The sequence below is a fragment of the Balaenoptera ricei genome, chromosome 7 (assembly GCF_028023285.1).
Source record: "Balaenoptera ricei isolate mBalRic1 chromosome 7, mBalRic1.hap2, whole genome shotgun sequence".
NCBI classification, from domain to species: Eukaryota; Metazoa; Chordata; class Mammalia; order Artiodactyla; family Balaenopteridae; genus Balaenoptera; species Balaenoptera ricei.
Window position 1 is genome coordinate 15,501,962 of NC_082645.1, and position 10,845 is coordinate 15,512,806.

The 10,845-nt window shown below is 62.7% G+C and overlaps 1 protein-coding gene across 1 annotated transcript in view; it reads right to left on the reverse strand.

The window, feature by feature from the left end:
* HS6ST1 (heparan sulfate 6-O-sulfotransferase 1) overlaps positions 1 to 8,924 on the reverse strand; it is a 43,114-nt gene extending 34,190 nt beyond the window's left edge. The window contains exon 1 of the mRNA XM_059927721.1: positions 8,333 to 8,924. Within this exon, the coding sequence (XP_059783704.1) occupies positions 8,333 to 8,859 (527 nt within the window). The 5' untranslated portion in view covers positions 8,860 to 8,924. The remainder of the gene's footprint in view (positions 1 to 8,332) is intronic.
* Between the last annotated feature and the right edge of the window lie 1,921 nt (positions 8,925 to 10,845).

Below are 10,845 nucleotides of genomic sequence, written 5' to 3' on the forward strand. Positions count from 1 at the left end.
GAGGCACAGAAGTCACAGAGCTCGCAGGTGGCAGAACAGGGATTCAAGCCGGCTGGTGTGGCTCCAAGTCTGGGCCCCCTCCCCTGCTCTGCCACCACCCCTGGTACAGAGACAGGGTTCCCGGGCTGAGGCAGGTCCCGGCCGCCCGCTGTTCCTGCTCCCTCGCTGCTGGGGGGCCCAGAGATGCCCTCTGTCCTTCCTTATCATCGAGGGTGGAGAGACCCTCACGGAGCTGACCACCTGCTGGGGTCCGGCATGTCCCCCGAGTCCTCCCACGGCTCTACAGGCAGGTGGAGAAAACGTGGCTCAGAGTGTCACGTGTACACAGGTGGGGAGCAGGGAACCCAGACGGCTCTGACTCAGGAGCTCAGGTGTCCACCCTGGTGCATCAGGCGAGCACAACTTCTGTGGAGGAACCTGGCCTGCAGAGAGGCTGGGGCCCCAGCTCCTGCCTGTGACCAAGGCGGGTGGGTCCCCCGCACCACTGATTTCCTTCAACTCTACAGCTTTGTAAACAATTAACTCCAGAGTTTTAATGTCTCTAGTTACTACCCTTCCAGATGATTACTGATTTGCTCTCATGCCCCACCCCTACCCCGACCCTGGGACCTTTAACCCATGTAACAGAGGCTCATGGGCGGCCAGGAGGCCAGACTTTCTCACAGTGCCCCAGGCCCACCCCGTCCCTCACTCTGCGCTGAGGGAAGCTGCTGACAGCCGCCCCATACAGGTGAGGACCTGGGCCCCACCCCTGGGCAGTGAGGCCTGCGCTCACGCCTGGATTGCAGAATTCTACGGGGTTACGAGTGGCCACGGCTCCAAGAGGACATGGACACAAACTGGGGCTGGAGGGCCCAGGAAGTCACAGGAGGTCATGGGTAACAGGACACTGGGTTCCTCCACTGAACCAAACGACAAGCTCCATATCCCCATTTTAGAGATGGGGAAACTGAGGCTCAGGGGGCTGTTTCTCTGTGCCCACGAGACCCACCGGCTCCAGACACAAGGTGAGAGAGGCTGCCAGGGGCTCCTCTCTCCTCCTCTGGTTCCCAGTCGGGCCTGCTGGGGCCCAGAGCTGCTGCCTGGGCTTCTCGGAAGGAACCCAAGAGCCAAGTCCCCACGCGCCTCCGCCCTGCCCCGGAGCCTGAGCCCCGGGCACCCAGAGAGGGCCCAGGAGCTCCCGTGGAGGCCTTGCAGAACTCGGGGTGTGTCAGTCCCTGCCGGCAGCGCCTGGTAAGCCGAGGCCCCAGACCCTGGGCGCTCGGCGGAGCGCGTGAACAGAGCAACAGCTAGGGCGGGGCGGGGCCTCCAAACAGCCCAGCTGTCCTGGAGGAGCCTCGGGAGACACGGACGCAGGCAGCGCTGCAGGGAAAGGCCGCCGCCAGCCGCGGGGCTGCGTGTCCGCAGCAAAGCTGCCAGCACCCACAGAGCCGGCCGGGAGCCTGGCCGGGGGCCTCGCTGGCAGTGGGATAGCAGGGCCGCCCTGGCTGGTTTCTGCTCCCCCATCGAGGAAGAGAGACCCCAGGTCTAAACCAAGGCTGGGGCAGGATGTGTGCGGTCTCCAGCGGCTGGACACCTCCTCCCTGGGCCCAGCCCCCCCACTGACCCTGATGTCCTCCAACAGTGCCCACCCGGGTCAGGCGGCCTGGGAGCAGCTTGTTAGCTCTCTGGTGTGTGGATGTGGCCACGCAATGCTTTTCCAAAATAACAGGGCCTGGAAGCTGGGGGCTTGGGACAACACCACACCAGGAAGGGGACATTTTACCCCGGGAGGAACAGAGTTAGGCCACAAGTCCCACAGCCAGAAAGTGACAGGCCTGCCTTCGGAGACAGACTGGACACCCTGGCCTCTGGGAGGGCCCCTGTCCACGCACACTGCCTCCCTGTCCCCACTGCTCTCTTGTTACCATTTGTCCCTGTGACTGGCTGTGGGTCTCAGACGACGTGAGTCACCGTGGTTCCAGAGCACTGCTTCCCGTCTCTACTCCTAATGATCCTGTAAAACCCCATGCGGAGGTGCCTCCTCCAAATCCCTCCGATGCCACAGGTCACACCTCCTTCTGTCACCACTCGTGTGCCTGCCTATTTTTGTGCTTAGGACCTTTTTTCTGCATAATATTACCCCCCCCACCCAAAAAAAAACCCAAACCAAACTGACAGCAAAAATGTAACAGGAAGAGAAAGAGCCTGCTGAGTTCTGGAAAAAGCAGGAGTAAGAGTGTTGAGAGATGGAGACCCTGCAAACGTGCCTGCCCACCTGTGAGTGCCGGCCGGCGAGGCCAAAGGACGGGCCCGAGAAGACGAGAGCGGGTCGGCCACGAGACGCATCCACACGGCTGTAAGTGCCCACCAGGGAGATCACCTTGTCAGGAGGGCCTGTGCCCCCTTCCCTTCCCGTCCTCCCCGCAGACCAGCTGAATCACGTCCTGGCCTGAATTCCACAGCCCTTCCGGCAGGGCTGGGGGTGGGGCTGGCAGCTACAGGACCAGGACCACCTGAGAAGGACACGGTCACCCAGGAGGGGCGGCAGGAGGCGCCGGCCCCACTGTGCCGGCAGCCCCCGCTGCGCCGGCAGCCCCTGCTGCGCCGGCAGCCCCCGAGCCTCGCCTGCTCTCGGCTGTCAGTAGTGCCGACGCCCCCCACAGCCCCTCCGCGCTGCCCTGCCAGAGCCGGGAGGGTGTGGCCTGAGTCCCGTCTTGCTACTGCAGGGGCGAAGACTGCCAGATGTTCTCCAATGCACCGACTACCCAGGTCTGCACGTGAAACCGCCCGTGTCCGCCCGGGGTCTCGGGAGCCCTTCGGCCCCGGGGCGGGACAGACGTGACGGCTGGTGGCTGGTGGCGGTTCTCACCGAGGTTGGTCTCCCCAGCTGGGGGCACCAAGGGGGAGGCCTGCACGGGGCACACGGGCCATAGGACAGACAGACGTCAGATGGCAGCTTCCTAACTTTTCTGGGCCTTGACTTCCTTGTGGGGAAAATGGGGACAACTGTCACACGTGCTTTGTGGGAGTGGGGAGGGGGAAATGAGATAGCCCATTCCAAGTACCCGCGGAGCACTCGGGACAAGAGCCAACCTTCTGTCTGCACCCTTCCCTTTGTGACCCTGGCTCCCCCAACTCAGGCCCCCACGGCCGCTCACCCCTCCCCTTTGGCCCCAGATGGCAGAGAACTGCACCTCCGCTCTGGGCAGGGGTGAAATGCACACATCTGTGACCAGACGGGCCGGCATTCAGGGTGGCTGGGTACAGCCCTGTTCCCCCCCCCACAAAGTGATGGGCCACCCTCAAGGGTGCACTTGTCAGGTGGGACTTTTCAATAAAAACCAGATACAGACAGTTTGCTCACTGAAGAAAGTAAACTCTTTAAACCCAGAACAATATTGAATACCAAGGAGATGAGTACTCAAATACCATACTTGGCTACAAAATAAGGTGTAAAGTAATTTAATATTTACATTGAGAGCATTTAAACATTCAGACTATTCCACTCAGAAATTCCACACCTAGGAATTTCCAAAGGAAGCCAGGGGTATGCAAAAATACTTTATGTACAAGGATGTCCACTGCACTGTTACTTACAGGAACCAGAAATGGGAAACCTGCACATTCAACACCAGAGGAGAACCAACTATGGTGCACCCAGAGGTGAGTCACCTGTAGCCACTAAATTATTGTTTTTAATGACACAGAATAACATCTGTAGACTATTTACGTTATAGTTCCAATTATAATAAAAAAAAAGGTATGCATAGAGAATACAGTAACTTTCCTTTTTCATACTTTACTGCCGATTATCTACTACAGTCATTACTTTGTAACAAAAACGAGAAGCATATGAAACGAAAAGACTCAGTGTCCCTTAAGGATGACAAAGCCAGGCCCCCGCTGATGGCCTGCCACTCTCCCAGGGCAGCAGCCCCACCTCTCAGTCCTGCCACTGAGAAAGAGACCCTGACTGATTCCACGAAGACCAGCCGGGCTTCACCAGCCCCCGGGCCCCAGGGCTGGGAGCTGCACCCACCGGGAAGGCTCTCTGACCCGGGGTGGGGGCACGCAAGCCCCTGCACCGTGTCCAGCCCACTCTGCACGGCCCCGGGTTTTACAAGGGAAGCGCCTAGGAGGGCAGGAAGCCCTGGTCTTGCAAGTTCTGTGGTGCTTTGAGGAGAACACGAGTTGTAGAGCCTGATGATTTCACAAGCCAGGGCTTCATTTAAAATGATCGCCGGTCAATCATTTGAAAGTTCGTCTTCTCACGCATTTGCTTAAAAAGAAGAGGTTTTTTGGTTGTGTGTTCATTTTTAAAGAAAATCTAACTCTGAATTTCTTGACCTTAGATTCCTTCCGTCTCAACCCAAGACCTCTCCGGGCGATTCCTTCAGGTGGCCGGGCCCTGTTCACTGGTCTCTGTCATGTGCTCTGGGTAACATCTGCCCCACTGCAGGTAAATGCAGGTTTTGTCCCTTAGTTGCACGTAAGGATGTGATTGTGAAGCCAAGTCGTCCGGTGCCGTAGAAATGCTCCAAGCTAAGCTGGCTGGGCCCACTGAGAAGCCCCTGAGGTTCTCTGGGACCAGCACTGCACTCAAGACTGTCTCCTTGAACCTGACTCACCACAGGACGCATGGGGGAAGGGCACGCTGACTGCAGCTCCCGGAGAGGCTGCAAGACCAAGAGGTGAACGTTCTTGTTGGTGCCACATATAGGCAGCACCCGTTCGGCCTCTGGCCAGTGCCAACATGCCATGGACACGCCAGGATGGCAGATGGAGAGTGGCCAAGGGCACCTAAGGCAACGGGGCGCTATCTGGGAAGGCTTCCTGAAGGAAGGGGCGGCAAAGCTGAGGCTGAAGGGAGAGGAGGAGCTTGGTGAGCAGTGGTAGGCAGGAGGGCGTGCTGCACCGAGGGTGGCACAGGCTCAGCTGGCGGCACCAGCAGATTTCTGAAACCAGACAGGACTCAGGATGGTGACGGGAGGGTGTGCGACCAGAGTGAGGCTGCAGGACTGACACTAAGACTCCTTCCTCCTACAAGGAAGCACGGCCTCTGCCGGCTAAGATCAAGGATGCTGGGAGCCCACCTGCAGAGAGGACCCCATGAAGGTGGTCTGGAAGCCATACTCGGGTCCCAAATGCCCTCTGTGGCTCCAAATGAAGCCTACACGATTTTAGGGGCATTTCCAGGGCACCGAGGCAAGACCCTAACCGTGTCTCCTCTTCCGTCTCCTTCAGGCCGACGGGAAGAGGAAGGAGGGACGTTTTGGACCTTAGGAGCGCCATCCCGACCCTACGAGGTGAATGGCAGCATGGGGCACTGACACACTCTAACCAAAGTGGCCCTTGGCAACAGTTGGCCACCTGCCTGAGGCCAGGCCTCCCTGGGGGCCTTACAAGCGTTCCTGGCAGATGCCAGCAGGTGTGGCAGCTCCCTTGCAGGACACAGGACAAAACAGGGACCTGCCAGCGCTTTATCACACACCTGCTCCTCTCTTCCACACCAGGAAGCGCTCACAGATGCTGGAAGTTCCAAACCATATTCCAGCAAAACGCTGGAAACCTGTCCATCTCCATTTGTCACCTCGATGCACGCCCATCTCAGAACTACCCCGGCTGACGGCGTTTGGCGGGGAGGCGCGGGAGCCATGAAAACCCTCACTTCTCCGCACCGCAGGCCCCAGAGCCCCGCGGACGCCGGCACCAGGAGCTGGGAGAGGCTCGGTGGAGAGATTCTAGAAGCATATCTCACAGCGGGAAGACATTCGCCCCCCACCCCGACCCCCCAAGGTGGTTGGTCCTGGGGACCGGAGAGGAGGAAGACAGGGCTCTCGCCCAGGCCCAGACCCCAAAGTGCCATGTCACTCCTCAGTTCACCAGCCAGGCGGTCGCTCCAACACCACAGGGCCGTGGGGAGGGCGGGAAGGAGGGCAAGGGCGACACCCGAGTCACCCAACATCAGGCATCCCATGGGGGCTGGGCACTGCCACCGTCCCTCTGGGTGCTGGGTCCCTGGGCAGTGGGGGAGCTGCCTCATGAACCCCCAGCGCTCTGGCCCAGCCCCAGACCAGGGGAGCACTCAGGCTTGTAAACACAGAAAGCCAAGACTACCCTGGCCCCTCCAGGAAGCTCATTAAAAACGCCATCAACCTAGCGCCTGGACCAGAACTGAAGGGAGAGGCAGGGAGAGTGACACGGAAGGCCAGCAGGGCTCTGTCACCTGCCTGGTGGCACAGCCCACTCCTCCAGCGGACGGCAGAGGGCGGGCCTCCTGAGAGCCCTGGAAACCCCTCCTCCACGGCCAGCAGCTGCTGAGCTCAGCAACTTCCCCACCGCGGCAGGAGGGAGCCACGGCTGACCACGCACGTGGACCACGCGGACTGCGCACGGAGTCTTCCACCCCTGCCACACGCACCCACCCTCGTGCAGCACCCGGAGGCCCTGGCCGCTTCCCCATTTCCTCCGTGCCTGTCTGTAGGGGCAGCGGGGCCTTCTGCTCTGGAGAACAGACTCTGGAGAAGGGACGCCAGGAGCCTTTCACCCTGGTGACCCAAAGAGAAAATCAGCCTCGGGAGATGGGGTTGTAGGACGAGTGTCCAGGTGGCAAACGAGGGTCGAGGCCACGTCTGGTGGCAAGCCTGACTCAGGCCCCTCGGCAGTGCCTAGAGCGAGGTCTGCACTCTCTCCCCTCCGGGCTCTCGCGACCTAATTGCCTTTGGCAGACAGGACGGTTCCGCCCTCCACACCCGCACTCCTGCAGGCAGAGAGGTGCCCACCTGGGCTTATGTGGGTTGCTTAGTGCCCAGTGCCGGGGGCTTGCAGCCCTGGTGGGCAGAAGGCTAGATGGGCAAGTGGCTGCAAGCCCCCAGGCCCAGCTCAGTCTAGCACAGAGTGGCAGGACCCTGGGGAGCGAGGGGGTGAGGGGATGGTACGAGGCCTGGAAAGTGCATCTATGCAGATCAGACCAAGTGCTGGGCGGGAAGCAATGCTTCAAGGGCCCCTGAACAGGCCGCGTCTGGCTACTGGTAGCCATGTAGCCTTAAGGCACCCAGCACATCACCTCTCAGGCTGGGAGCTGCTGTTGGTGGGGGGACAGCCGAGGGAAAGTGGGAAGACACTGCCCCCCCCCGCAGCTCCATGGCCCCAATTTCCTAACCATCTGGGAAAGACAACAGGAGGACTGCAGGGCTGAGCAGGGAGAGCTCCGAGCTGGCCGGATACCAAGGCTTCATCATCCAAGCACACCGAGACCTTGCACCTTCAACCCAGGAGTGCTGACGAACTCAGCTACACGGGTCACGCAGCTCCCCAACGCCCATCCTGCCCGCAAACGCACTCTTAAGGCAAACGAGGAAGATAAACAAAAGGCCGGCAAGAAGACCTCCTTTCTGGACCTTCCCAGCCCAGGCATCTCGGGGAGAAGGCCCCGCAGGGCACCCACGTGAAGAGAAGAAGATTGCCAAGTTTAACCCTTAGAAACCCAGCACCGTGGGGAGAGAGAGAGAGAGTGTTTCTGGCTACAAAGCGCTTCCCTGGAGAGCTGTCCCCCAACACAGGTCAGCCCTGTGCTTCCAACCTCCACAGTAACGGGGGCCCCCAGGGAAGGCGCCTGGCTGCGCAGGTGCCCCCCGCCAGCTCAGCTCCCCCCAACCTGGCCTAGGCCTCCTGCTCTTTCAGAGCGAGCTTGCGCCTGGTTCTGGCCCAACTCGCAGGGGCCGGCGGCACTGCCTTCCCCCTGCCCCCAGCCCCAGGGGACACTCGGGCCTTTGTTCTACCTGCACACTTGGGCACGGCGGAGCCAGCCCCCTTCGCTGGCAGCTCCTCCCCAGCCCTCTCGAGGCAGGCTGGCGGGCCGGGGGCCCCGCAGGTGCAGGGGGAGAGGCACCTCACTTCTCTCACTTCCGATTTGGGCGTGAGAGCAGCGCAGGAAAGCGAGCACTCCAGGTGGGTTACACTCGCACAGGAACCCGTCTTCCCGCCCGACGACACAGGCCAGCCTGGACCCAGAGCTGGGTCACGACAGGTGACGGGCGGCGGGCAGGGGACGGTGACTCCGGGAAGCCCAGGCTCCGCGCAGCCCGCCGGGTGGTGGGAAAAAGTAAAGAGGCACAGAGGAGGTGAGAGCGGGATTCGAGCGGCGGACCAACTGGGGACTCGGGCGCCCTGAGATCAGGAGGGGGTCCAGAAGGGCCGCGGCGAGTGGGGTCCCCAAGAGGGCAGGAGAAGAGGGTAGGGAGCGAGGGTGGGCGCAGGTCCGCCCGGCGAGGGCCGGGCCCGGGGGAGCGGCGGCGAGCAGGCACCCCGCCGTCCCGGGCCGACGGCGCGGCCGGCTGCGGGCGCTCACCTGGGCGTGCGCAGCGCGGCGGGGTCGCGGCGGTCCAGCACGCCGGGCACGCAGTTGGTGAGCTCGGTCCAGTCGGCGTGCAGCCCGCAGCTCCAGCCCGTGGAGAAGCGGGAGAAGAGCCAGGTCTCGCGGCGGTTGGGCCGGTAGCAGGTGCACTTTTTCTGGCCGGGCCGGCAGTCGCAGGGCACCTCGAGGCGCACGTTCTGCACGAGGTGGCGGCCGAAGGTGGTGCCGCCCGTTTTCTGGATGTGCAGGAAGACGATCACGTCGTCGCCCTTCATGTCGAAGTGCAGCGAGCGCTCCAGCTCGCGCACCGGGAAGTAGTACTTCTTCTCGTAGTGCGGGTCGGGCGTGGGGAAGAGGTCCAGGTCGTCGGGCGGCGCGCGGCCGCCGGGCGCGCCCAGGCTCAGTCCCGGGCCCGCGTACTGGTAGAGGATGAGCATAAAGCACGCCGAGCCCGCCACCACCAGCACGAACTTGCTGGCGCGCTCAACCATGGTCCTGCCGCCGGCGCGCCGCCGCCGCATGTGTCACCATCGCCGGCGGCCCGGGCGCGGGGCGCGGGGCCTGGAGAGCGGGGGGCACGGGCGCAGCTGCCTCCGCCGCCGCCGCCGCCGCGGCCGCCCGCGCTCCGGCCCGGCTACTCGGCACCCAGGCCGCCCTGCGCGGCGCGGGCCCCGGCCCTGCGCGGCGCCATGGCTGCTCCCCGCCCGGGCCCCGCTCCGCGGCCCGACCCCGGCTCAGCTCCGGCTCGGCTCCGGCCCGGTCCGCTCCCGCTGCGGCCCCTCGCCCGCAGGTCAGCTCCGCTCCGCGCCGCGCCGAGAATGCTCTGCGCCGCCCCGCGCGCCGCCGCGTCTCCGCAGTCTGCCGCCGCCCCGCCCCGGCCCGCCCCCGGCCCGCCCCCGCCGCGCCTCTTGCCGTCGCCGCCCGCGTCGATCCGCGGCCCCGCCCCCAGAGCCCCGGGGCTGCAGGCCGGTACCTGGCGTCCGGACGGAGGTCTCCGGCCTTGGGGAGGCCGCTCCGAGGCGGGCAGCGAGGACTGGGAACTGATCTCTGTCCTCAGAGGCGTGGGGAGAGACTGGAGAAACGTGTGGTGGGGCGCGGACGGCCCTTCTGTGCTGGAGGGGGCTCGCGGTGGTGGGTGCTTTGGGGCCTGGGTTCCCCTCACCGCTTCACGGGAGGGAAAGCCTTGGCTTTGCACGCTGGGCACTCTGAAGATCGAACGCGAGGGGGCCCGGGCTGGATGGACTTGGTGGGATCTGGGGGCGGTGGGGCGGGGAGCGGGTCGGGAAGGAACAAGGGAGGGTTGAGGGTGGTGAGCCTGGGACCCACGGCAGTGGTGGGACCTTCCTCCCCCTCCCCTCCCCTCCCCCTCTCCTCCTCCTTTCCCCCCTCCCCTCCTCCCCCTCCTCTCCCCCCTCCCCTCCTCCCCCTCCTCTCCCCCTCCCCTCCTCCCCTCCCCTCCTCCCCCTCCCCTCCTCCCTCTCCTCTCCTCCCTCCCCTCCTCCCCCTCCTCTCCCCCCTCCCCTCCCCTCCACCCCCTCCCCTCTCCTCCACCCCCTCCCCTCCTCCCCTTCTTCTCCCCCCTCCCGTCCCCTCCTCCCTTCCCCCCTCCTCCCCCCTCCCCCCTCGTGGAGAGATGCTAAAGTGTCCGCAGGGGCCGGCTTTATGTAGTCCTTCGTTATTTGAAAGGAATTTCAGTCAGTGTGCGCTTTTCCCTCCAAGTTTATTATAATCCCAATGAAAAAGTTATAAAAAGTTGAACCAATATTTAAAATTTTGATGGTCCACAAAAACATTAACTTTTGGCTTTGGTAGATGGGTCAGAGGGTCTAGCGGCCCTGGGCCTCTCCTATCCGCGGTGGTGCCTCTGGGCCCTGCGGGCCTCCCTCCCCATTAGCCCAGCCTGCCCCCCGCCTGCCAGCTTGGGCCCTGAGCCAGACTCCCCGCACTAGCCCCGGAACCCACACCGCCTGGCCCTGACTGGGCTCAGAAGCTGTGTCACCTCCGTGGAATGGGGTGGGCCAGGGTGAGAAATGACCTGCTGAGAATCTCAGTGTCCCGCATCGCTGGGTTGGGTCCTAGTTTTTGGACTCAGGCGGCTGCCAGGCCTGGGTTCAAATGCCCACGTCATCCCATGTCAGGAGCTCCCCTGGTTTCTGTTCTGTCATGGGTCCTGCAAGCATGGGGGCGGGGGGAGGGTTTGTGAGGGTTTATATTGTCAATTATACTTCAACTAAACTGTTGAAAATATATAAAATCATGCCAGAAATCCCTTCTGGTAGCAAACCCGGAGAACTGGAAAACCAACCACCGACACCCCAAAATCCAACTAAGAGGGGAGCATGCAATTTTCAGAAGGAGCCTAAGGCACATCCATTCTGATGCAGCACACTGAGCACTATACAGGGTGACCTAAGGCCCGCTGGGGGCGGGGTAGGGTGGCCAGTCCCCAGTGTGACCCAGGGCCCCAAAGCCCCCGCCTATCCTCTAGCTGCCTGAAAACTGGACCT